The 27,335-nt window shown below is 35.0% G+C and overlaps 2 protein-coding genes across 2 annotated transcripts in view; one reads left to right on the forward strand and one right to left on the reverse strand.

The window, feature by feature from the left end:
• The window catches only part of RRP12 (pre-rRNA processing protein), a 30,582-nt gene extending 26,364 nt beyond the window's left edge, over window positions 1-4,218 (reverse strand). The window contains exons 1-5 of the mRNA XM_051213745.1: window positions 3,858-4,218; window positions 3,746-3,816; window positions 3,609-3,714; window positions 3,319-3,575; window positions 742-898 (exon numbers count right to left, since the gene is read on the reverse strand). Coding sequence (XP_051069747.1) covers window positions 742-898; window positions 3,319-3,575; window positions 3,609-3,714; window positions 3,746-3,816; window positions 3,858-4,064 — 798 coding nt within the window. The 5' untranslated portion in view covers window positions 4,065-4,218. The remainder of the gene's footprint in view (window positions 1-741; window positions 899-3,318; window positions 3,576-3,608; window positions 3,715-3,745; window positions 3,817-3,857) is intronic.
• A 3,915-nt stretch (window positions 4,219-8,133) lies between these two features.
• The window catches only part of MS3_00005657 (uncharacterized protein), a 32,952-nt gene continuing 13,750 nt past the window's right edge, over window positions 8,134-27,335 (forward strand). Inside the window, exons 1-9 of the mRNA XM_051213746.1 lie at window positions 8,134-8,193; window positions 8,229-8,297; window positions 8,348-8,402; window positions 15,002-15,093; window positions 17,867-17,962; window positions 20,961-21,065; window positions 22,531-22,616; window positions 23,227-23,302; window positions 24,585-24,784. Coding sequence (XP_051069748.1) covers window positions 8,173-8,193; window positions 8,229-8,297; window positions 8,348-8,402; window positions 15,002-15,093; window positions 17,867-17,962; window positions 20,961-21,065; window positions 22,531-22,616; window positions 23,227-23,302; window positions 24,585-24,784 — 800 coding nt within the window. The 5' untranslated portion in view covers window positions 8,134-8,172. The remainder of the gene's footprint in view (window positions 8,194-8,228; window positions 8,298-8,347; window positions 8,403-15,001; window positions 15,094-17,866; window positions 17,963-20,960; window positions 21,066-22,530; window positions 22,617-23,226; window positions 23,303-24,584; window positions 24,785-27,335) is intronic.

The raw sequence follows: 27,335 nt of genomic DNA on the forward strand, positions 1-27,335 counted from the left end.
TTCTATTATGTTCACCTTCCATTTTCTATGCCACTACAATCTCATTTTTACCGTGTGGCGCATATATATTTGTAACCCTCTGGAAAAATGTTTACGTGTTGCAATAAAATATTTGTTTAGTGGTAGATAAGTACAAGTACATTGAAAATAAATAGATTAACTCTGGCTCTTATAAGTTTCTACAACTGTCTTTACTAATTTTTATTTTCTTTAGTATTTTTTCCGTGATTTAACCTATTCAGTATCACAATACCTTAAACAAAGTTATGTTGTATAAACCTGTAGTAGAAAAAGCAAGCATTTAGTTAACTAAATGAAGTCCCAGCAGACGATTTTTCTCTATTTTAGTCCTAACAACTAAACACTGAGTATCATCATTTAAGAGTTATTGAAGCGAACTGCATAGCTATAGATAGTTGGGAACATGATGTATTCAAAGTTCGTCAACTTAATCATAACCATAAAAATCTATAACTTAAATGAAATAACTAAGTTTTGAACCTTAATGACTAGTAAGCTTGTCATGAACAGAAATGACATACGTAATCATACAAATTGTCGCTGAATTTTCATTTTGATTCAGTTCGATTACGAACATTATATAGCGTCTTTACTGGTATGATTAGTTCGGTATTTATTTCCATGAGAATAAACTGAATTTTGTATTTTGATATAGCTTACTTAATAAAATAAAGCATTTAAAATATTCAGGGGTAAGCAAATTCAAAACGATATACTCACCAGTGGATTTGGGAAGTTCGCTAACTCAAGAACACATTCAAAAGCCAATTTTACATCTTTAGAAGGGAGTAAAGGGACTATTGAAGCTAATAAATTTAGACAATGCAAGAGGCGAGTGCAGTGGACATCCTTTGTATGCAGTGAGGATATTAGTTGTCTAAAAAAAATTAGTGCTAATTAGTTATATAATTTCTACGGAGTGAATTGGAATATATTGCATATTCCAATTATGAAAAATTGAGAAAAATACGTTAAGTGGAAATATTTATTAGTTTCTCATCAGACGACGTTGTTTACAAAGGTTCGGGAACTAGAGAGTGTACCAACGTCATGGAATGAATCGATAGTTGTCCCTATCTTTAAAAAGGGTTCACGTCCTTACTGTAACAACTATCGGGGTATAGGTCTACTTCCGATTGCGTCCAAGCTATTGGCTTCCGTCATACTTCGTAGGTTGTTCAAAACCCGAGAAAGATTGACTCGCGAGGAGCAGGCTGGGTTTCGTTCCGGTCGAAGATGTATGGATCATATCTTCACCCTCCGCCAAATGTTAGAACACCGCCATACTTATCAAAGGCCAACAATCGTAGTGTTTCTTGACATCAGGGCTGCCTTCGATTCGTTGGACAGGGCTGTTTTCTGGGATTGTCTATTGAAGAAGGGTGTGCCTGAGAAGTTTATAAACATCCTAAAAGCCCTATATACAAACACCTCAGGCAGAGTGAGGGCATACAACCACCTCTCTCCATTGTTCCATTCGAGCAGTGGGGTTAGGCAGGGTTGCACAATATCACCATTCCTCTTCAACTTTGCCATCGATGACATTCTGGAAACAGCTCTGATGAATGTAAGTAATGGTGGTGTGGATCTGTTGCCTGGAGAAAGACTTCTCGACCTTGAGTATGCGGAGGATATTGTCTTACTGTGCGATAATGCCCAAGGCATGCAATCCGCACTTTATCAGTTGACAATCAGTGTCCGTAGGTATGGTATGAGCTTTGCACCTTCGAAATGCAAAGTACTTCTACAAGACTGGCAGGATTCCAATCCTGTACTCACCCTGGATGGTGAGCAGATAGACGTAGTCGAGAAGTTCGTGTATCTGGGTAGCTGCATAAGTGCTGGTGGGGGTGTGAGTGATGAGATCAATGCACGAATAGTGAAAGCCAGAGCGGCTTATGCCAATCTGGGCCACCTTTGGCGCCTTCGTGATGTTAGTCTGGCTGTAAAAGGTCGGATCTACAACGCGTCGGTGAGAGCAGTTTTGCTCTATGCTTGTGGAACCTGGTCTCTCCGAGTTGAGGATGTTAGACGACTCTCTGTGTTCGATCATCCCTGTCTCCGAAGGATTGCTGACATTCAGTGGCAACACCATGTCAGTAATGCAGAGGTTCGGCATCGTGTGTTCGGGCACAGAGATGATAATGCAATTGGTGTCACCATCTTGAAACACCGACTTCGGTGGCTTGGACATGTTCTCTGAATGTCGTCCCAGAGAATTCCACGTCGTGCATTATTTGCCGACTCTGGGACTGGTTGGAAGAAGCGGAGAGGTGGTCAGTGTATGACATGGTGTCGCGGTATGAAAGAAAGCTGAAAAGGACTGGCTTCTGTCGGTCCTTTGCGACTCCCTGGTTGGGGTCCGAGAGATGGTGCTACACAGTGGCTAGAGACGTTATCAGATATGGCTCAGAATAGAAGCCAGTGGCGATCAAGCTGTAACCTTCTTTTACTTTCTTCATAAAAAGTGGTTGTGTCTCCCTTAACTGAAAGATTTCCTCTGACTGTACCTTTCCGTTCCCTCATTATTACTACACTACCTTACATCAATCTCTTCGTCATTGTTCTTTTTTTACGCTCCTTACCTTTTTTCTCTCTTCGAATTCTCATTGTTTTGTGTGGCGCATATATACTGGCACTCTCTTGTACCAATATTTATGTGTTCAAACAAAATAAATCCGTATCAGACAAGTAAGAACACTTTCTAGACTATTCGAACCAGTGATTAGTGGAGTTATAATACATACATATGAATAAGGGGATAAAATCAATAACAATCATTGTCATGGTATATATATATATATATATATTCCAAATTGTAATTAGCAACACGGTTCCGGGACACATCTTCCTTATGATAGTGCATGGTTCATTAGAAATCAAACTTACAGGGTAGAATGAATGATGGACTTATTACTAATAAGATATGTGAATAGAGCAACAAACAAAAATGAGAACAAAATGAAGTAGTACGAGTAACAATTAAGAAGATATTTATAATTCCCGAATAAACCTGGAGGAAGGAATTTTTATTAATGTGACCCAATAGTTGGTGAAGGTAGAAACGAACCGAATAAAGAATTTTTAAGTACAAATTTGGCTGGAAGATTTCAATCACTTTTTGGCTCGCCTTTGCACGGTGAACATACACACATAAACCCTAAGAGCTTTATTGCGACTTATTATTTGATGCTAAGTGGATAACTGCGATAAAATTTGGCCGAGATTTTCATAATAATATACAAATTTCAAAACAAAATTAACAATACAAATTTTACTAGAATATTAAGAGGATACCTTGTCTCTTGACGGATAACAGAGCACAAATGTTCCTGGGTTTGATGGCAAGCGGGATGAAAAACGACATCTCCAGTTAAACTGACGACGTTCAATGAACCCAAGATATCAACAATTGATGAATGACATGATTTACGAATGCTGGGTTTCTCACTATCAACGAAACGCAACACGTGACGATATATATGACGGATGGATTCGGTTGACCAGGAGTCATACGACTGAGCCCGTAAAAGTTTACCGAGGCACGTTAAGACCTACAGATTTGACAAAACGATTTTAAACATTACGGATTTAATGAGACAAGCATCAGTGCTGATATTGTGGGACGACAAAAGTTTGATAAGTGTTTTTGCAGCCTCTCCACATGTTTTGCGCAACAGTGAATCCTGGACACTAAAGACTGTGAGATAGGTGACAAACTTACGACTTGCACATGACTAGCTTTAGTAAATAAGCAACAGCCACTTTTTCAGAGGACTCATTGATAAGAGTCAACTAGAATCATGAACTATTACTTATTATCAAATATTACTAACCAAGGCGGCATAGTACTCTGTGGGCGATTCCTTCCCACCGTTATCTTTGATTGTCTTAGTAACAGCTGCAAGTACAGACAGCACATCTCTGTGCATTGAGGTATTAGGCCATGGTCGATTTAATGCAGTTTGAAATGTTGGATTGGTGCATTCCGTAGCAGCTGATGCCCATGAAACAAAGGAAACATCCGAAACAGCACTGGCCATGTGTGCAACACGTACCACCTTGAAAAATACTCATCAAATCGTTCAATATCCAAAAAAATTAACTAGTACCTTTCGCACAATCAAGTGCCGTTTTATCAGCCATATTGACATATAACTTATCTTATATGGATTTGGTTATCAGAAAGTAAGGATGAAACAACAAATTGACGTGCAAGTTACGAACAGGAGGTATTGTCCAAATGTGATTTTTATTTCTCGAAATTGGCTGTATTCTTACGCAACAAAAGTACCTTTTTCATCCAAATAATCTATCCTGAGCTTTGTGTTCGGTAGATTGTTTCCCTTATGAATTTTATCTGAACGAATATTTAACTGAAGTTTTGCATCAGCTTACATCAAAATTTGTGGTTCAGATTTGTATACTGAATTACGTTTTCTGGTTAGTGTTTTACATAATTAAGTATACAAACCTGAATCAAAAATTTGATGTAAGCCGATGCAAAACTACAATTAACTATTCATCCGGATAAAACAGAAAGAAGGACTCCGTGGACGCCCAGCTTCGAGACCAGCAGGCTGGATTCCGAAAGGATCGATCGTATACTGACTGAATCGCAACACCATGGGTCACCATGAAATAATCTACTGAATGGATTTCATCACTCGACACCAAATTCATTGTCTATGGGAACGGAGTTGATAGTGTGGAAAGGACAACACTATTGAAGCTTCATCGACACTACGGCGTGCCAGAGGGACAGTCACTATCATAGAGAATTCCATTAATGGATTAAACTGCGAAATCGTGCATGGAGGACAGCTTACTGACTCGTTCGAAGTAAAGACCAGTGTCAGACAAGGTTGCTTCCCCTTACAATTTCTCTTTCTCCTGGTGATCGATAGGACCATCAAGAAGTCAAAATCTGAGGGAAAGCGTGAAATACAGTGAACATCTAGGATGCGGCTGGACGATCTAGGCTTTTCAGATGATCTAGCTTTTCTATCGCAATCGCAACAACAAATGCAAGAGAAGACAGCCAGTGGAGCATCAGCCTCATTCGGGCTCGACATACACAAAGAGAAAAGCAAGATTCTCCGATGCAACACAGCATGCAACAATCGAATCACACTTGATGGAGAAGATTTGGAGAATGTAAAAAGCGGTGGATGTGGATAGAACACATTTTGAGGAAGGCACCCAACTGCGTCACAAGTCAAGCCCCAACTCGGAATCCTGAAGGTCAAAGGAGGAGAGGAATGCCAAAGAACACATTTCGCAGAGGAATGAAGGCAGACATGAAAAAAATGAACAAAAATTAGATAGAACTGGAACAGAACAGGGAGGGTTGGAGAACGCCGGTCGGCGGCCTATGCTCCATTGTGGGACAACAGGCGTAGGTAGGTAAGTAAGATTTGTATATTGTGGACAGAAGACCAACACCCAATGTCAGTCCACTTCTCAAAAACTTCTGAGAGTGACTCGTCTTCACTTGAATGAGTCAATTGATGGGTTGGACACCAATTCCTCAGGCAAAAGTTTTAAAGAAATAGAGAAACAGTACGAAAATTTATGTCACGGGTTTTTTTGTTCGTTCTTGGCTTTTCTACTCCAAAGTCATTTCCTAGTATTATATACGTCAAAATCATATCATCTTTTATTCTAAGGTAAGACAGAGTAAAGAGGTATAGCTTTTGAAGCCACTTTTTATATATTGCACCTGGTAGTACTAGAATCGCTCGGGTTGCTTCTCTCTGTACATTCCAAAGATATCCGAGGCCCCTTTTGAATAAGCGCCTGCAGCCTGAACTCGGTTTTCAAGTTTGGATCTTACTTATGTTCTGTATACCGTAGTGAACACAGTAGCTAACTCAGTAATATCTGTCTTGAAGTTAATAAGGTCCCAAACCCCTTTGGTTGTCACCTCGCGGTAGTGATTAGCAACGGTCTTGTGGTATGTTACTAATTACTGGTCTTCAAGGGGAGCATTTGGAATCTATTTTTACTTTCGTCTATGATCTACCAAGAAATTCCTAGTACACATTAGGAGGGGTCTGGCGCTTCCTAAATTTTCCAATTTCAAAGATTGTTGAAAAGGGTATGATAAAAAAACTCTGGTCAAAGGGGTGAAGGTACCCCAGGACATATGACCAGTAAATTCCTAATGTCTTACAGAGTTACCCCCAATCCGGCAGTATCAGCTGGAAAGTCACCAGCTGAGTGTATGTTCGGATGGGAAATTCGGACAGTCTTTACTAGTATGTTGCCGCCCAGAAAGACAAATAAACCCACGAATGAGTATCGTTCGGCCACTCGCCGCTTCCATATTTGTTCGAAAGGGTTCTTGTCAAGGTAATAAAAAGTGAGAACTAGGTGTTATGAAACGTCTTGTGGGAAATGAACTGTACTTAGTTAAGAGAAATGTTGGAACATTTATGAGACAAATAAGTCAAATTCAACGGGACGACAGAACATTGATCATACAAAGCAGAATCCTGTTTCAGTTGCTCATGGATTCATCTCAAGAAAGCCTTAAGTAGTGCGAGTGTAGAGATGTAGATGAGGCAAGGTCAAAGCGATACAAACTTCAAGAGCTATGGATTGCAAGTGGAATGCAGTAACCAAGTTTCAGGTTGATCAAAAGAAAAAGTTTTACACAACAGACTTTAAAGAGGCTAGGTGTGAGGACGGCCCATGGGTGAACTCGAGGAAGCTCTGAGAAGCACATGAAGAGCTGAATATATCCCATCCAGTCATCTTTTGGAATATTCCAGAATCCCTATGTGGAGCTTCCATATCGCACAAATGATAATAACCCTCTGTATGCGGATCGTAGGACTGTAGTTATGGTTTCGTTTCTACTAAAAACTATAAATACCTGACAGTTCTGTACAACAAATTACACTGTTTAGAATGGCATTCCTTTGACTTGTCTTCTGTCTTCTCATTTGCGACTTAGGCGGGTTCTAGCTTTCGAGTGTTCAAATTATACGTGATACATTGAGAATCCAAGCTCTAGATAGAACAATTACCGAGATATAAATGAGACGAAAATAAATTTAACACGAAAAACTTACAATAAAAATATCTATAACGTACATCAAAGACCAAGATAATGTTATTAATCTACCAATTCTACTTCACACACAGTGCATAGAACTGGACTTCTGTCCTTCAATCAAGGGCTTGTCGCTTATTGAACCGTTATTTATCCGTCGTTCGATATACATCAAAATATTTAAGGTCGACTATAGCAGGTTTATTGCCTTTTGAGCTAACAGAAGAATCCTAAAATCCTCGATTCGTCAGAAGGATAAACTATTAGTGAGAACATGAAAGATTTTTGCTCAGTACAAGCGCTGAACAATTGTTAGATATGTAGTTAACCTATGGTTTGATCATCAAAATCAGAAAGCAGTATAAGTCGGTCTTACCTTTTTACTACACAACATAGGGCGAAAGTGAAACGAGCAACATTGCTACTCAAAATGCGTCGGTATTTCATTGTTTAGTAAGGGGAAATGAATAAACTTACGTTTACACAAGAAAGGGGAGTAAATAACTATCTCATATAGAACGCTTAAGTGTCCATTGGAGTTTATTGGCTAATTTTGAATATTTTGACTCCATTTGTCACTACATCATCCAGAGTAGACGTCAAGTGATAAATATCATGTAAGAGATAAAGACCTGGTGTGATCCTTATTAATCCCCTGACAATAACCTGAAGGGTTCTAGTGAATAATGCACTGAGTAGATTTTATGTAAATGGGGAAAACTATGGAGTAATTGAGAGGCAGATCATCCACAAGTTATTTTTTGACAGAATGCTTTCTTTTTCTTTCTTTGTTTCTGATGTCCGGACCCTCCTGCCTCTAAAAATACGATTTAACTATTGGTGTAACACTTCTGACCATGTATATCAACTTTGAATTCACTTTGTTGAGTTCAAGATACCAGATGAACATCGGCTGAACTTACAGTCAGTAAGCTTATAATACACAACTGATAATTTATTAGTGATAATTTATTGAAAATAATGATTGTGTTTAGGCAAACAAACGTGATTTCTTCAACTGAATAGGATATTAGATTTTGACCTTGATCTAAGTGATAACCCATTATGCACATTTCTGAATTTCAGAGGGAATGAAAATATTTAGAAGTCTGGTATGTTTGGTCTTTGTTGACCAGTAAACTTTCAGAGAAGGAAATGCTTCGAGGCTGACGATGTAAACGTCGGCGATTTGGTGGTTAAGACCAGACAGAAACATGTAAGCGCATCATAATCATTCTTGATCGAGTAATTCGAATTACACTGTAGCGTCTAATGGCAGTTATATTCGAGGAGATAAATAATCTAGTCGTCCTAAATAAAAGTAAGCGCTTAGCGTTTTGGCGGCATATTTTATTATCTGGTGAACAAATTATTTATGAGATATCGTTCTAACCCACTCTCCCGAGTTTGGGGAAATTTAGGGGAAATCCTCAAGGTCAAATGACCTTCACCAAGGTTGAAGGGAAATTTTGGGGAAATATCGGGCTTTTGGTGACATTTCACCGAAAGTTCCCCAGAAGTTTCTATGGCGACTTTACCGAAATTGGGATATTGGGAAAACAATTGTTCAAATGTTCTTTTCAATTCACCCATATTTTAAGGGTAATATAAAAATAATGGCAATAAAAGTGTTCGTTTTTGCGCTCATTTGAAGCACTTTTCAAACGTGTGTTGACACCGAATTTCATAAAAACGAGTCAATTGTGAATTTCTAATCGTAATCTGAGTATATGTTTATATTGACAAATGCAGCGAGTCAGTTTTTTGATTGAATAAAGAAACTGTTAGTCTCATTGTACTTTGAAATGATGCTTGTAACTATTCCTATCCGTTAAATTGTATGTTTCAACTCCAGCTTGTTGTTTATGAAGTTCTGATAGTTGTTCGTAACTAACGATACTATTCCGACCTTAAAATGTGTTCATATAGTCCGGATGGTTTTTGACGGAATTAAAGAAGCTCCCGCCTAACGATCCTTTGTATCTAGTAACAGTGGATCACCGATACCTCTAGGTAGAGACCTAGCAATGTTAACGATAAAAGAGGAAAAAGGAAAAAAAGTTGGTATATCATAGTAAGATACTATCCTTAGTCCCCAAGAATATCTCAAGTTTTCCCTTAAAGGACTCCCAGGAAGTTGTTTGAACTAGCTCGACTGGTGGCGAGTTCCAGCATTTGCCTCTCCTTAAGGAGTAGAAGGTGTGTCTACAGTCCGTTGTGCTTTGTCGTGTCTTCAGTTTCTGGGTGTGACCCTTAAGTTTTGTTTTAGGACTAAGCTTAATTAGGTGTTTGAGGGGATGTTCAGAAGTGCTAAGGATGCTGTAAGCCACTGGAAGGTCACCTTTAAGACGCCGGTACCATGGTGGGAAAAGGTTCAGTGATTGGAGGCGCTTTTCATAAGGCTTAAATTTAAGTCCCCGAACTGATTTCATGGCTCGCTATTGAATACGTTTCAAAGTGTCCTTATATTTTTGAACTGAGAGAGAAATAATGTGTTTGCGTACTCTAAATAGGGACGAATAACACCGTTGAAGATTACACGGAGAGTTTTTCTTTAAAACTGGCCAAAAATGAGCTTCAACCTTACAAGTGCAAGATTCGCTCTGAAGGCATTTTTGTCGCAATTAGCGTAAGACTTCAAATCATAGGGTACTAACACTTCTAGATTTTTTAAATCTTGGGATACCTTTAGAGGAGATTTACTTAAACTGTAATTGTAATCCGCAACATGTCTCAGGTGTATTACCTTACACTATGAACTGTTAAAAGTAAATCTGAACCTTCCCAAAACCGTGCTGTTGGGGTGAAAAAAGTTTGTGAATAATAAATAGTCGTATATACCGTCGCATATCAGGGACTCCATACTTTATGAGGGTATAGAGAGAAGTGCTATCGGTCTGTAGCTTGGACTTTTGCTACGTCGACCTCCTCTGAAAATTGGTGTGATGTGAGCCAGCTCCCGATTGTCTGATAATGTGTCTCGCCTTAGTAAATGCGAGGACATCACGCTAAGAGGTGTTGCCATGATTGAAGCTGCTTTCCTCATGATATATCAGAATAGACTATATCCGGACCAGAAAAAGCGCGCTTTGCTTAGGTGCTAAAGTTTCCGGTACAGCGATTCAGCGCTCAGGTTCACTTCTGAAGGTTCTGTGGAGTTGCAGGTGAAGCTTTCATCAGTATAGTTAGTGTGGGTCGGCTGAAGTATCTGAGAGTACTGTCCTTCCAGGTTAGCGGCGTCAACTTCGTAGTTGGTCGAGCCACTAGAACCTAAAAGTCGAGAAACTTCGGTTTTGGCTTGTCTAAGAGAGGGTGCACGACGAAATAAGCTTTTCGGATTGGAGACAAACTTATCGGTAAGCTTTATCCGGTACTGGAGCCTGTCTTCTCTTATTGCCCTTGTGCATATGTTCCTTATTTGCTTGGATTGCCCGTGTGCGCTGTTGTTATCAGTTCGTTTGTATTCCGCACAGCAGTGCATTTTGTGGATTAGCTAATAAAGAGTGTGGTTCTTGGTGACTGTACGTTGCATTTAGACTTTAGGGACAGTTAGAAGAAGGCTACTTTGTAGCACATAAGGTATTGTGCAGCGAAAAATCCGAAGGAGCGTTGATATCAAGCTGAAAGTGAACTTCCCAGTCCACCTGCTGTAGATTGTCCTGTAAATCTGACATCCCTGGTATTGCTAACTCCTGGTCCGTAAATTGAGAATATATCTGTGTTTCAGATATTCATATCAGATGAGTATTATTAGCATTGCTGAGTTCACGTTGCTCATCCATTTTATTCGATAATCTCGTGGTGTTCATATATAGGAAGTTTATACTTTCACTTTTAATCATGTGAGCTTCCCCGTACTGTTTATCTGTATGAGTCTTATGTGAATGGACAGGTCATCTACCTACACAGGGTTTTCTGAGTTGGTAGCTCCTGTCCTTTCTACGTTTTTTTCATGATCTTGACAGTTCATAAATGGCAGAGTCAGCTCCAATGTGCCTTTGTGCTTGATTCTGGCATCATTTGGCCCATCCGGACACATATGGATTCTAGTTGGCAACTGGCGTTTGTTGGAACAAAATGCTTTGAAAGTTGCAGCCACCATATGGGAGAATGGAAATGTTATCTTCATCAGCAGAGGTCTATAATATCCCTCCTTCTTAGCTAGCCTCACCAATTGTCGAGTCAATAGTTTTTTTGAGCTTCAAGTACTGATTGACGAATTTCCGTCCTCGAATATCAGAGTTTATGTGGGTAGGGTCCGCGTTTTTCGGGACACTTTGCACACTGATATTTCTTCAGCGAGAAAACGTCTCGCGAGATTCGCTAATAGTTTTTCTGATGATATTTCGCTCAGAATATGGTACATCAGGCAGTATTCTTACATTCCCATGTGATCTCAATAAGTTACTAACCAGTAAGTCATCTCCTACATCGGTAGCGTTAGTGAGCATTACAAAAAGTAGAATTGGGTGGTTTCGATGCTTGAAGTCCTTCCGTCGAGTGATCCGTGTGACCGTTAAAGACCCTATCTTGAAATGTTCGAGCCCCCTATTTAACTTCCCAGAGCATCCTGTCATTTTTTGTCCTGAAGACTAAGGGGAAGGTCACAGCTGCCTTTATGGTTCATGATTATGAAAGAACCATCGTGAACCGCGGTCGTTTTCGTAGACGATGACACTTGGTTCATTACAACATTATTGATAGGATCCAATCGCCTACAGAGTTTTCGGGGACCACCGTTGCATACAGGAATTCTATGCTGGGGGACCCAACTTTGCTTAGGGAGTCTAGTACCGTTGATGTTACGATGATGATGAGCTTCGGCACGTCCTCACTAGTTTTGATGCATGTTCCGTCGATACTGGAGTTGTCGAGGTCGCTCTTCTTTTATTGACTGCTCGTCTTTGTTTGTTTACCCGTTTTAGGACTACCTTTTTCAGGTTTGCCGACCCGTTAAGAGGATGATGATGTTGCTCTGAAAATTATCAGCATTCATGTTGCACGTGCCACATACTCACCTACGATCCGACCTATTAAGTCTGTTGTAAGCAGGTACTGTAGTACCTGTGCATGCTTCTTGGAACCAACCTTCGCATTTGTCACACTGCATGCCAGAGGTGACGGAAAAACGGCGTCCGTTCGCTTGCACGAATTCTTCATAATTATAGTAATGTGAAATGTTTAATGGATCCTAGCAAAAGTCCACGGTCATTAAACAGTAAACAGTACCCTCAAAACAGTTAAAATGGATAAAAAGGGACACAGGAAAAGTTTGATAAATGCAATTCACACCACGACTAAGCTTCCCGTCTGTAAAGCACACGCGTACTGTTTTCGGTCCGTACTTTTGTGCATGCAACTGAAATCTGCTCTATTAAATGTATGGTCAATAGACATTCTTGAGCACAGCTATTAGTGGTCTATGAATTGAATAACCGTCCATTAAAATTTTATGGTTTGTTTATGTTTTGTCACTAAACCTTTAAGATTCAGTGCCATAAATGTTTTTATTAGTTTTATTACAACTGAGAAGTCTAGCTGTTGAATAAGTTACACTGGGATTTGTCAGAAAAATTGTCATTTCAGTTGTACTGAGTTACTATGAAAATATCGGTGAGACTTTGATTTGCGGACGACCTTTGACTGACGCCAAAGTGACCCTGATTATGTCCATCTAGTTATTAGGGCTAAATGAGGGTTTTAAACCAGTGTGAGGATCTAGGATTATAATTTATAGTCGATGGCTAGAGTTATGAGCTATACTTTGGTTTTTATTACGAACTGACATAAGCCACAGTGTCGAAACTCTATTTACCCAAGTGGACGGATGGATTTCGCTCCAAAATTCAAGACCTGTTATCCTAAATCTGATTGGTTCTTCTGTGAATTACAGTCTTGTCAAAATATCTATTTTTATCATTTTAGCTTGAAAACCAATTATCCTAGTTATCTTTCGTTACGATCACATGATACAAAGACAGCTCAAAACGTCACATTTGATTCTGAAACATGTCTAACTGTCAGGTATAATCTATAACACTTTCATAATTTTGAATGTGGAAACTATGGGATTGGTGTACCACAAGTTTTTGAACATCATCATTCATCGATAGTAATAATTTTAAAGAATACATAGCTTCAAAATATCTTAAGAAGTTTATGTTAGTCCTTAAGCCGTTATTTAAACTTTGGGAATAATCAAAAAGATTTAAATAAATATATCCTAGATACAATGAAGAAATATCAAACTGTCTCAAGGTATGGAGTCAGATTTACCATTATTTTGTGTAGTAAGTTTGATATCATGAAAAATGTATTATGTCCTGCGAACAATAACCACCGTCAATTCTGGAATAACAGCAAAATAATGACATAAAATCATATCAATCTAAAGGAAGCTATATGATTTACTGTCAGCATCAGTCAAACGGTCGGGACAAAATTTTTACCGCATGTCTTGTAGTCGTTTAAAAAGTCAAATAAGTACGGTTCTTATAGGTTATATACTAAATGTTTTAGATTTTAATTTACGAGATCACTTCTCCATTCATCATTCAAAACGTTTACTAACATAAAATAAGTTGAAAATCGGATATTCTTCCATAGTCTTTTTTCTCATGAATCCTACAGTTTTGTAACCTCAGAATTCTTTTTCTTGATAGTAAATGAGCCTTCTTTCCTTAGGAAAAATGTGTACAGGCAGGTGATTATTATATTCACGGATAAGGTATTTTAACTTATTAATACATCTTTGTACTTTATTTTAAAAGGTCGACAGTTAGCTTTGAACTAATATAATGTTCATTAAACAAATTTGGTAATATGTCAATACTGCATATTTATCTAAGTGGCCTAACTTTTCTGCCTTATCAAATATTTGAAGTCATTTCATAAATCGTCTTGTGTATAAAATCGAGAGTGCATTAAAATATGTTGAATAAAGGGAAAATTTCTTCTGTTATTCTTGGTGCTAGTTACATTTTACAAACAATGATCAGGCTGTAACCAAACAATGGACAAAATGAATATTCTGTAATGCATACTTTTATGTTTTGTAAATTTACAAGTCGCATGTATTGCTAATAGCTAATGAAACTGCTCAGACCCATAATAAAATGAAATTTATAATACTAAAGTATTTCTTGTGAAGAAAAGGCACGTTAACCCAGACAAATTAATAATAGTCCGTTATCACACTAAAAACAAATATATTTCACACGAATGAAACCATTTTTTAGTTTCTTTTTGGTTGCAAAGGGATGTATACAAGCTTAGTTTGGTAACATTATTTTAAATTCATTGTCATTAACGTTTTACTATCGGAAAAGTGAATTCATGGAAGTTTGATCAAACTGACCGGACATTCACAGATTATATCTGAATCGCAACTGTGAAAATTGCTTAACAATCCAAAAGTAATCTTTACATAACATTAAAGGATTGTATGTATTTATGAGTTGTACTTCATTCATTTTGTTGTAGTACCCTTAGTGTTTATTAACTGCTGTGCCTATCATTATCAGTTTAAATATTTTTAATGAAAGCTAATTATCCGAGCTTTATAGCTTACGTAATTTTGACTTCACAAGTACTTAATTTACTCAATCAGTTTCAATTAATAATATGTCAATACTTGAACATCTACTTGAATTAAGTATAAGTGAGATTTATTACTATTTACTTCGATAGTAAACATGTACAAAGAATGACTATTTAAGTGAGATTATATGAAACAATAAAAACACCATGGATTCTTGAAAAGCATTACAACGAATAAACAACATTTTTTATCATTTCTGTGTTATCATCAGTTAGTATGCACTGAAGATAAATCAATAATAATACATACCTTTGTTTTTTTAAAAAAAATTGAAACAACTTGTTTACTCAATTACAAACCTTTTTTTGTTTTGTTTAAAGAGTCGACAGATTCAATAAGTGAAGTGTTAAAATCACTTCTTCATTATCTCAATTCCAATACAACAGGTAGTATAATATTTCCTTTAATACATGTAAGTTGATATTACTAAACAAGTTATTACTATTATTATTACTATTATTCTCACTACTAGTAATAATAAGTGGAAGTTAATTAGAGAATTAGTTAAAATCATAATGCGCTGGGTATCTGTTTCACTATATGTGAATTTCACAGAAATATACAACTTCTAATTCTTTTGAATTCAGAGTCCGTATGACATTTCAAATTTTTGAATAAGTGAACTACATTGAATCGTTTAAAAAATATTGTTTAAGTCCATCACCTCAGTATGATCGACATGATCACATTTCTCATTTGAACTCTGAAAACTCCATTTGTTACTAAACAAAGGAAGTTATTTATGATTATTTGGAAATCTATGATTTCAATTCAATTTTAGTACAAATAGTCATTAATAAAAAAATTGAAATTCTTCCCATTTATCAATAGTCCTGTAGCTGAGATTATTTCTTCATGAATAGTATTTTTAAACCAATAAACGTCTCTTCTTTGTCTCGAAAGAAATGCTTCATGAACAATATTAGGACTGATAATTATATAAACAACTGATTTATTGAGTTCATTTATTGACTGATTCGCTTATTATTTATAAGATTAATGATCTACTGTTTAGCCCACTATACGATGACCGTGAATATCCTAACAACCACTAGTCCGATAACCAAACAGAAAACGAATATAGCAGGTTGATAAAACTTCTGTTGTACAGTTCACCTATAACTCGAAATCATATGGTAGAACGGAACAAATGGCTGACCGCAAACACAAATAGAAAAATACAACAAGTACATCCTTACGCCATAAGTCAAGGATAACTGAATAAAAGATCCACTGTTAAGGAAAAAAAACTTGGAGGAAGGAAAATATATAGCAACATTTTGGGCATTATCTGAAAGCTTACAATACGGGAAACATAACAATACAACAGTCCAAATATAGACAACTCCCAACAGAATAATTCTAGATGTTTAAACTTTCGCAAATCTGATCTGATATACTACTTTGTCCCACGTTTTTTTTAAACCGAGTGAAAAACGATTCTGTTGATGATTCACACGTAATTATTTAGTATTGTTTTACGGCACACTACTCTATCATTCAAAATATTTTGGCAAAATTTCACTATTTATAGTTTATCCCTTTATTTAGAATAGTAATTTAGAATTTCTAAATTAAATATTATTTAATCAAATAGCAAATAATCATTACTATTATATGGGTGACATGAAAGTTGAATACCGGTTATCAGAGACCGTTATAATATAAACCTGTCAATAAATCACTGTTTTATAAGCAAAGATAGATAGTGGATGGCAGCAGAATACAGGACACGCGTTTCCTCCTGTTTGGGACTCGTCAGCTGGATGTACCTGCATCTCAGAGTTGGATGTTAACTCGAACCAAATACCGTTCGTTTTAAATGCCATCGCGTTATTCACTTGACTACTGGATCCTAATAGCCACTTGCTTGTGCAATGGGGTGAAGTTTAAATTCATTTGGTATTGTTTACTTGAATCTGGATAATGCGATGGCGTTTGAAGCGAACGGTACTGAGTTCGAGTCCAAAAGTTAACATCAACTCTGGGATGCAGATACATACAGCTGGCGAGACCCGAACAGGACAAAATGCGAGTCCTAGACATCTTTGCTAGCCACTATCCGCCTTTGCTCATAATGCTTGTGAATTAAGGCAATATCGAGGCAATGCGCACAGTATGCACATATGCCAATAAGATGCTGATCAATCACATTCCTAAACATCAATAGGAAGATTCAAGTAAACAATACCAACTGAATTTAAATCGTTGTTATTTTTAGGAGGGGGCAGGAAACAATACACGGCCGTCTGTGTGCATTTTACTTTACTGTAAAAAATTAACAGAAGATTGTGTTTAAAAGTAAATATTCGTTTGTTTAACACATGGGTAGACCATACAATAAAAATATTCAAAGACAAATTTCTATATATTATTTTTAATGTTTATCTGTTTAAAATTTACTTTAAAAGATATTTTTATTGTTATTTTTAGCTATATTAAACTTTTAAGTTAATCTAATATTTTTTATTGAGATCACGAACTGATTGATGTTAGACCACCTGGAAGCACTGGATGGCCGTTTCATCCTATAGTAGGACTACTCAACAGTTCGCATCCACGACCCCGCTTGCGGAATTCCAACCCAGGGCCTTCAGTCTCACGTGGGAACACTTAACCTCTAAACCACTGAGTTGGCATCCAACGGTGTTGTTGTCTAACCTCAATCAATCCACGAAATTGCGCGACCATCTTCCATCGTGAATGAGCACTGTTGAGCAATCCCACAATAAGACGAAACGGCCATCCAGTGCTTCCAAGTTTTCAATGGTGATCTAACATCGATCAATTCATGATCTCAATCAAACGCTTAATAATCTCCACAACCTTATATTGATTATCTAATATTTTAATTTAACTAATTCATTAATTATTCTTATTTTTCTGGTTCATAGAACAATTCATTTTTTGATTATATACATTATTAAAGTTCAACTTGTAGAGTACCATTTAAAAGACTGAAACTTAACAAATTAGCTTCATACATTCATTTTCATAATCAGATAATAATTCACATAAACTTATTCATTATTCAGTATTCATAACATGATTCTTTATGATAGTAGAATTAATTCATCAGTTTATTGTTTACATTGTTCAATTCTTCATGTATATTTCTTATATAAAATTACTTAGATTATTATTATTATTATTATTATTCATTTTATGTGTGCAACAAAATAAAGGATTTAGAAAATGCTCATTTCGAATTAACGGATACATTGAATAAACTATTACCAGAGCCTATTATAAAACAAATGGTAAAGTATAAACATTTAGAGGTGAGTTCAAACAATATTGTTATATATTACTGTATTAACGAATTACTATTTTTTTTAAAAATATTGAATTCTTTTAAACATGTTTTCAATGATTATCAGGGAGAATTTAATGACACGATAATTAACAAGGACTTTCGTCTAACATCCATCGTTTCATGATCTCAATCTAAAAATTAATAATCTCCACAACCCCTATATTGATAATTACCATGTGCTCACTAGTGATTAGCTTCGTGAGGGAATTCTCGAAGTTCTAGTCAGAAGCCATGAAAAGTGGAGCTAATCCGTATTGGGTAGAGACAGGTGTCTACCTCGTTACAATCAAAGATGGTCGTGCAATTTCGTGGAATGGTTGGGGTTAGATATTAACAGGATTGGATGCTGGCTCAAAGATCCAGTTGGTTAAGCGTTCGCGCGCGAGACTGAAAACCCTGGGTATGAATCCTGCAAGCGCGATCGTGGACGTGCACTGTTGAGGAGCCCCACGATAGGACGAAATGGCCATCTAGTGCTTCAAGGTTTTCAATGGTGGTCTAACATCAATCAATTCATGATCTCAATCTAAAACTTTCGTCTAAATTTGATCTAATAGTTTTACAGTATTCGGGCGCCGAGTTGATGTGAGACATTAAAGAAGAAGAATGTATTTGTTAAATCTCAGTGAATGAATTTGAAGTAAATCTGACGTTGTGATTTATACTAATAATCAATAATTTACTAATAAAAATCTATAATCTAACACATTATTGTGATTCAATTATCTTGTACGGAGTAAATTTTAAATTAAATTAAGTGGTTTAAATAATGTAGCATAAATAAAATTAAGGCTAGTTAAAATTCAAAGAAGTTGATTATGCCAATCTTTTAACTGAAGTTAATCTGTAATGAAAACTATCTATTTTTCTAACTAGATGAGTCATGTCAACTTGATACTCTGTTTACTCTTGAAGGGCAGACAAATTTATATCAGTGACATGATATGTGACTGACTGGATAAAATCTAGAAGATACTTCTCAGTAATGATTATTCACCTACATATATTAATAAGAGTATGAATCCAAAACATCAATATGAAAGACCAACGACGGTCACAAAGGTGACCTTTTTCAAGAAATTTGAATTTAGAGGGGATACAGTTGCAGCAAACTTTCGAAATTTGTGCGAAAAATATCCTCTTTCTCTTCACTTCTAATTGTTTTTATTTAAGCTCCAGGCGGAGTTAACTTCTGATCCTTGGACTTATTAATGTCAAGCTCACTCTTGGCCCATATCTTTAAATTCTTTTTTTTGTAGAGCATGTTATATTTAGCGAACAACGATCTCTTTCAAAACATATCTCTCAGGATTACTCTGCCTGGTTAAAATGAGTATACAGTTTAATCACCAGTTCAAACCTAGAATTAGTTAAGTTCTAGTCCCTTTCTCGTGTCATACTTCTAACTCAAAGACGTTCATAGAATCAAATAAACTGGGTGATGCTGTAGTTTATGGACAACCTTTGAGCGATGCTGTAGTAAACTTGAAAATATTCACCTACTAATTAAGGTCAAAAGAGGGTTGTAAATTACTGCGATGAATCATTATTAAGATTTACAGTTGGACGTAATGGTTAGGGGATAGATTTTGGATTTTCATGACGAACTGACATCAGCTATAAAGCTAAAACCCTATTTAGCCACATGAAGGGATGAAATTTGCTCCGAAGTACTGGATAAGCACGAACGAATGTATTGTATTTAGAATTCGAAATCAAGCATTCAACAAGTACAATAAAATCATTAGTTCATTCAAACACCACATCTGTTATCTTAAATCTGATTGATTCATCCGTAAACTATAGTCTCACAATAAATTGTCCTAAAGGAAAATAAATTAAAAATTGAGTACCACAAAAGACCTGGTAATTCATTGAGTCACGTCTAATTTTTGTGCAACAACAAAATGTTCACTTGCTCATCTTATATTCGTCCTAAGTTTCTTCCTACCTCTCATATTTGATAATCAAACTTTGTTACTCTTCTCTGGTATTTTTCTTAAATTATCAGTAAACTTTCACAATATTTAATCATTATAGCTTTCATATTGATCGACTGAACAATTACTACTCATCTATAATCTACATTCATCTTACCACTTTATGTTACTTTTTTTCTGAAGATAACATAAAATTCATTCAATTTTCAGTTTATCCCAACAAATTATAATATGATCCAATTGTATTTATTGACAGGTTTTTCTATAAGTTAATAAGAAAATACTATTGTGATGGAGTTTTGTTCTCTAAACTGGATGATTTGGTCGTGGAACTTTCATTGTTCTTCTGTACGAAATCATCAGCACAAACTTCAGATAGAAGTGAAGTGTTCGAATTTCTGCAAATGTGGTTAACAGCTTGTCGTGTAGACCTCAATGTTGAATGGTTCTTGTTGACCTTAAAACTGTCATTGTTTACTTCTTTATTTTGGTGAGACATATGTGGAAAAATTCGAACACTTCACTTCTACCTGAAGTTCGTTCTGATGAAGTCATTCAGAAGAACGATGAAAGCTCCACGACCGAACCATCTAGCTCAGAGAACAAAACCCCATCCAAATCATCCGCCTGAGCTACAATACTTCAATAATACTTCGATTAAAATTCTCAAATAATTATTAAATAGTTTACTTGTTTTAGCAAAATATATACGTATAGGGTTATTGTAACTATACGTCTTTCGTTTCACTTCTATCAATAAAAGTAAAAATCTTATCATCAAGTTGCTTTTACTAATTTATTAGTTATAAGCTTATGTAATTAACTTTAAGTCATTGCTAGTAATATCATCCGTCTGTTCAAACGGAGTGTGGTTTTATCCTGCGACCCAGTGGTTTAACCTTAATACCATCACTAAATAGATGTATGATCATTCAAGTTGAAGTTTCACTAGTTAATTTCATTTTACTTAAAGGATACGAAATTATTCTTCATTTATACATGTATATAAATTTAATAATATAGCCTCAATTAAAAGAACTGGAATCTACAGCACATCGTGTAAATCGACATAAGCGTAATCTTAATCAAAGTTATAGCCGGAGCCGAAGTACAGTTAAAAAGGAGAAAGTAAGTCATTATTCTGTTTTTATTAAAGCTGCAAATAAAACCATAAAATTGTATTATAATTTCGTGATATATATATTGTATAATACTATCTAAGCACTGATTCATAAACAGATTAAATGAATGAGTAAAATGTTTGGGGATAGTGGTTAGTGGTGAAATATAGGATAGGCATTTGATACGTTTAGGTACTGATCAATGAAATGTTACACATTCTTATTAGGAATGTAACGTAGTATCCACTAATATCGTATTTGTTAAGTAAGTGGGGGTTATTACGACCGTCGGTGGTTTAGCGTTTAAATCGATATATATCACGTTTGAGTTTTATTGTAACCGCGTTACACAGAACTGACGAGTCTTAAACGAAGTGAAATGTGAAATTACCATTTCCCGATAGCCTTTTTTCCAAATATGCTTAACATATTCGTAAGAAAAAGAAAAAAAGCCTTATAGACTAAAAAAACACTATACAATTAAAGTTTTGAGTAGTAACACTTTTTACGACGACCTACTCAAGTGTTTAGGCCCCCTTTATTTTTCAACTGCTCAATGATTCCGATTAAACTATTCGCGTTAGATGTGTCTCAACTAAATAATTATGAATATAAACTGTATGTGATCATACTCTGTTATAAAAATTACAGTGTATTGTGATAATAAATACTGGAAAACTCAAACAGAAACACTTCACTTCTTGTCATATTTTACTACTTATCAATGTTCTGGAGAGACAATAGATAAATATATTGTAATTCATGCATGTTATGTATGATCAATGGGAAAAGAATCAGTCGTAACAGTTAAACTGGTAGAAGAATTCAATAAATGAATATGAGTAAAAGATAGTGACTGTTAAAAAACATTGATAAAACATCTTTTGTATGATTGTCCTTTGGATTCATGTTAAAGAGATATTTCTTGTAATACTACACAATTGGTGCTAAGAATTCTGTATTGTAACGAAACTTATAACTTTGAATTTGACTACTATTATTTCTATTTAAATAAACAATGAAAAGAGAAATACGAAAACAACCATAACAAATAACATTAACAAGATGTTAATTGGTATATTTTGGGATTCAAACTAAACCTTTTGTATAGAAGTTGATTTGCTTAAACTGAACTACAAAACAAGACAAAAAGATTTACAATTATGAACTATACAATATAAGCAATTATTGAACAGATAGAAAATGAATAAACAGGCTAATCAAATTAGTCATTACTTTTTGCCCTAAAAACTGAACTCAAGTATAGTAATTTCGTAGTCTTCTACTCTATCTCAATTTTTGTTAATTGTGATTTGGCTATACTTTGGTTATACTGTGTAATGTGGTTCAACTGTCGTAGACATGTTATCCAGTTAGACTTTCAATCTATGATAAAGCCATTCACTTGAAATAAATCAAGAAAATAACTAAAGAAGATATCCAATTTCCGTTTTTGTTTTCTTCGATAATAGGCGCATATTAATTACAGGACATCTTCAATGAATTATGACTATTTAACTAATTGTTTAATGGATAAAATGAATACAGTTGAAAATGAGTAAGACTTTGATATTGTTCAAATTTTCATTTAGTTCTTTACAAGTACAGACACTTTTGAATGGAACTTCTTAAAATAAATAAAACAGTAATTGTTTGGTATTATAGTAGTGATTTAATTCTTCAGCCATAAAAGAGGCTTTCATTGTTTAGTTTTCTTTAGAGCAAAGAACATTGTTAGCATGAATGTTTGCAAGAAACAACTATTGAATCAGTGCCTACTGTGATGCGTAATACTAGTTGAGGTTGATATTAGTGAGAGAGGTACTATCCGTTCATGAAGTCAATAACTTCCAGTCTAAGGCATATGAGGAAATGTGAATTTAGCCATTAAGATTTGTACATATATTCATAGTTATGTACAGATTTTGAATAAATCCAATCACGAAGTTTATTTACCTGAATCAGACTGGTTTTATTGTTGGGAGTCTGTTTCATTTGTTTGAGTCTGATCTCTTATATAGTCTAACTAGGTCGACTTAGCTTGGACGACCGATTTTTATAAATCATCGGGTTTGAATAGTGAGGTATATTATAATTTTTCTATAGTTCTAAATTTTTCTGCATGGTAATCTGGTATTGATTAATTAATTTCTAATTTTCTTCTTAAGAGGTACAATGGCTTGCTGTGATGCATTGTTTGTCCTTGTGTCGACGTATAAACAATTCAGTGATCGAATATACTCTGTAAGTCTTTTTTACGGTAAAATTGAAGAGATAATTAACATTTCATTTCAGTGAGTGTATACGAATTTGCATATTTATCATAAGCAAATGATTGTTTCCAATTCCACATATCTGCTTTGTAAGGTTTTCTGAAATGGTAAAATGAACTATACTCAATAATTCAACATTATCTAGATAATATATCCATTTTTCAACAGTTCTGTAAGACTCTTTGATGTAACAAGTAAATTAATAGAAATCTTGATTTATCATGTTAACATTAATTATTTCCTGCTAACTAACACCAAGTTAGGATTGTTAATCCTTGTCATAACATAGTTATGTCTTATAACATAGTTGGGCAACATAGTGACTTCAATAAAGCAAGGTTTGCAAACTACTGAGTGCTGGCTCAGTGGTTTGAATCTTAAGCATTAACCATGATGTATTAATTAGTCTCTCGATAGTCAATTAATATCCTGTTGTCTAGTTTACGATGTTGATCTAACTCCATTGGTTACGTTTTCAGCATGAACAGTGTAAAAAGTGAATCAAATTTGCCGTGAAGATTTCTAAATCTTTTTTAATCGATATTTTGGAGTACAATTTTATAATCTGACGAATAAACTCTTGATTGGTAAAATGAAAGATTGATTGATGAAATTCAATGATACGATATGGAAAAAATAATGAATAATCACAAGATCAATTTATTGACGTTAACTCACCTACTCAACTGATATTAGAACACAATATATCCGTTCAGGAGAATAGGCATTTTTGTATTAAAATAACATGCTTATATGCGAAATATGAACAGCGAAACAAACATGATTGAATGCCATAGGCATTTAAAGGAAACCAGTTTGTAGGTTATTTATTCTATAATTAATATTGACTTCATCAATAGTATCGAGTTAGAGATCATGGTGATTCTTTGGATTTATATTTCTAGCCAGTTAACACCTTAGACTTTAGTAATAGATTATAAGAGTTCGAGCTCCGATGGAGACATCAATCCATTTAGGATTAGAAGCATATTTCTGACAAGCACCAACTAGTATGAAACGCAAATCCAGCTATATCTTTCGCTCTATCGCTTCCAATCACTTAAACTCACCATCGTTTGTTTATGTTCTATCCAACTATATTTTCAAACAGTTTCGATCTGCATCTAGTGACCATCCAGTTGTTATTTTGGTCCCTAGATTTTCAACTTCCATTAAACAACCAGGATTCTCTTTTTTTTAATCATCATGTAGACAAATTTATTTCAATCTTTTTTAACCATACACTTCGTCAGATATTAAATTATTTGTTTGAAGAAGTCAACAAACTACACGAATGTGCTGCGAGAGAATTGAATATGTCCTATGCTAAATCATTAAAAAATATGGAAAATGCAACTCAAGCAACTAAATGGAAAGCATCAAGTATAATGAGTTGTCAAGATCGTGAAGGTTCCATATGCAGAAGTTCATCAAGAGGACGAATAATATCTAGGTATGTTTATATATACATATATTGTGAAGACATATGAGCGTATCGTGGTTAGTAATTACGGTTGTATCTTCGTTTATTCAGTCACTTAATTGTAGATATTTTTGGAACATTTTTATTCCAGAATTAATTAGAGGGATGATAGTTGCTTTGTTGTAATTTTTCTTCCATCACATCTGTGCGCTTCACACTTGACACTTCTGTAGCATGATGAGTTGGCATTTCTATCGTAGGAAAATCTACATTTTTTATGTAAGCCAGCAAAAAACAAGAACGAAATACGACCTCCTTCATGGATTACGACTGTGTAAATAATAACTCCCGCTTCATTTTGGATGGTTTCTAAGTCCAAGTAGCGAACACGAGTGCAGTTTATCCTCACTTCATTTATTTGTTTTATTCATTGTATGAACAAAGCCGAAGGATAATTTACTCGGACTAGTATAATTTAGGTTAATTGATTATAAACAATCATTTTTTTATTAAAACATGAAACCACAGCGAAGTTAATTTTACATTTTATTGAAAATAAAACTGTAGGAGATTAAATTAACTTGAAACAATCAAATATTAGTTATCACAGTGGTTTTAGTCAATGTAATTTCACACAACATATAGATATCCAACAGTTTATAAAACTGGAGTGAAACAGCTATTCAGCACTTAGTTACACCAGTTTACATAATTATTGTTTTGATATTTTAGATTATTCTAGCTAGTTTATTGACTTTTCTATGTTTGAACTTGTTAAATATTTATTACCCCCCCCCAGATTCATCAGAAGCCAGGAAAGTGCCCGAAATAACTTTTAGACATTGATTGTCTTGGGAAACTTTTTGGGTAATCTTATTTCCTTACGCCTGTTACTCTTTGTGGAGAAACATAGGTCGCCTACTAGGATTCTCCATCAAACTCTGCTCTGGTCAATCCTTTCCTGTTGTTTCCGATTGCTATTCATTCTTTTGATTTCTGCCTCCAATTCCCAACACAATTTATTCTTTGGTCTACCTCTTTTCACTTTTCTTTCATGATTCTGAGTTAGGGCTTCTCTCGTGATGGAGTTTGATGATTTCCGCAATGTACATCCTATTCACCTCCAGAGTCTAGTAGATAATCTAGGTAGTAAACTATTCTTTTTACTTAATCCGATTTCTCAGTTGGAAAATTTGTTGATATTTTAAGTGAACTTTCTAGAATCGTTTGTATTCCCAAAAGCCACTTTTAAACCTTTAAATTCCCTTTATTTCTACTTTACATGAAATAAACATTAGAAGTAAAGCTTATTTCAATTTTCTGTCTTCCGTGTTCATTGAAGTTTGGAGATTGTAGGAGTTCAATGATCGATTAAGACATTTATATTTCAACCATTTTGTAGGTTAAAACGTATCAGAGTTAAATGAACTTTAATAATATTGAATATATTTATATATAAATCACTCTTTAAATGGATATTAATGCTGTACTATGTTTCTCAATACTCATTCATTGAAAATAACATCTCATAACTTTATACTTTATGACTGATACCAATAATAGCTCCACATTACCTTCAATCAATAGAAACCAATGATTAATTCTATACTGTTTCATATGTTCTTTAATGTATTCACAAAGAAAAGAAATTTTCTTTCAGTAATATTTACTTTGTAATTGGAATACTATTAAAACAAATTCAAATATTATCATGTTAAAAATGAAATTATAATTAACTAACATAGTCTAGTTTAATAATAAATTAAAATACTTAAATGTACTGTAGTGAACAAGAATACGAGTGGGGACAGTCGAATAGATCTAATACAAAATTACAGGACATGCTAATAAAATATAACAATCATACAGTAAATGCTTTATTTGCAAAATGTCCATCAACTGTCTTAAAATGACTTGGACTTCATTGTTCTTGCGTTTTCATTCTGTTTTCATTCTTTACTGTTCGGTCCTCTTGTCTCTCTGCTGCCAGACATTCTGTTCACGACTAACGTCATATACTACTTATGTCGATATAAGCAGCACACACCACACTCGTCTCCCCTTTAAAGCAGTCCTTCTTGCGGTGGTTCATGCTCGCCGTACCAGTACATGATATTATATAAATTGTAAATCAGTGATTAATTTACATTATTAGATGATACTACTAAGGATTCACAAACAAAGATAATGTTATATCCCAGCGAAGATTAAATTACGAATAACTCCTGAGACTTATTAATGGACTAATATTATCTATATGTTCTTATAGTATAACTGTTCAGTAACTAGATAATGTATATTTATATTCCTCTTATTATAAGCTTCATTTTGACTTATAATTTATCATTACACGATTTACTGTTCTTAAATTATACTCAGTTTATTAATTACTGTCTCCCATGTTCACAGCCACTTTTTGGCTTTATTGTGTATAAATGTTATTTCCTATTTTGTGATGCGTTGTGATCTGTTTGATTGATATATAAACCCAGTATGTCTGAAATAAATGATTCGAATGGTGGAGGCTGTTGTTGGTATTCTGGACTCAGCTGGACGGGCTAGGTGATCAACGAACCGATAG

This window comes from Schistosoma haematobium, chromosome 3 (genome assembly GCF_000699445.3).
Source record: "Schistosoma haematobium chromosome 3, whole genome shotgun sequence".
Taxonomy (NCBI): Eukaryota; Metazoa; Platyhelminthes; class Trematoda; order Strigeidida; family Schistosomatidae; genus Schistosoma; species Schistosoma haematobium.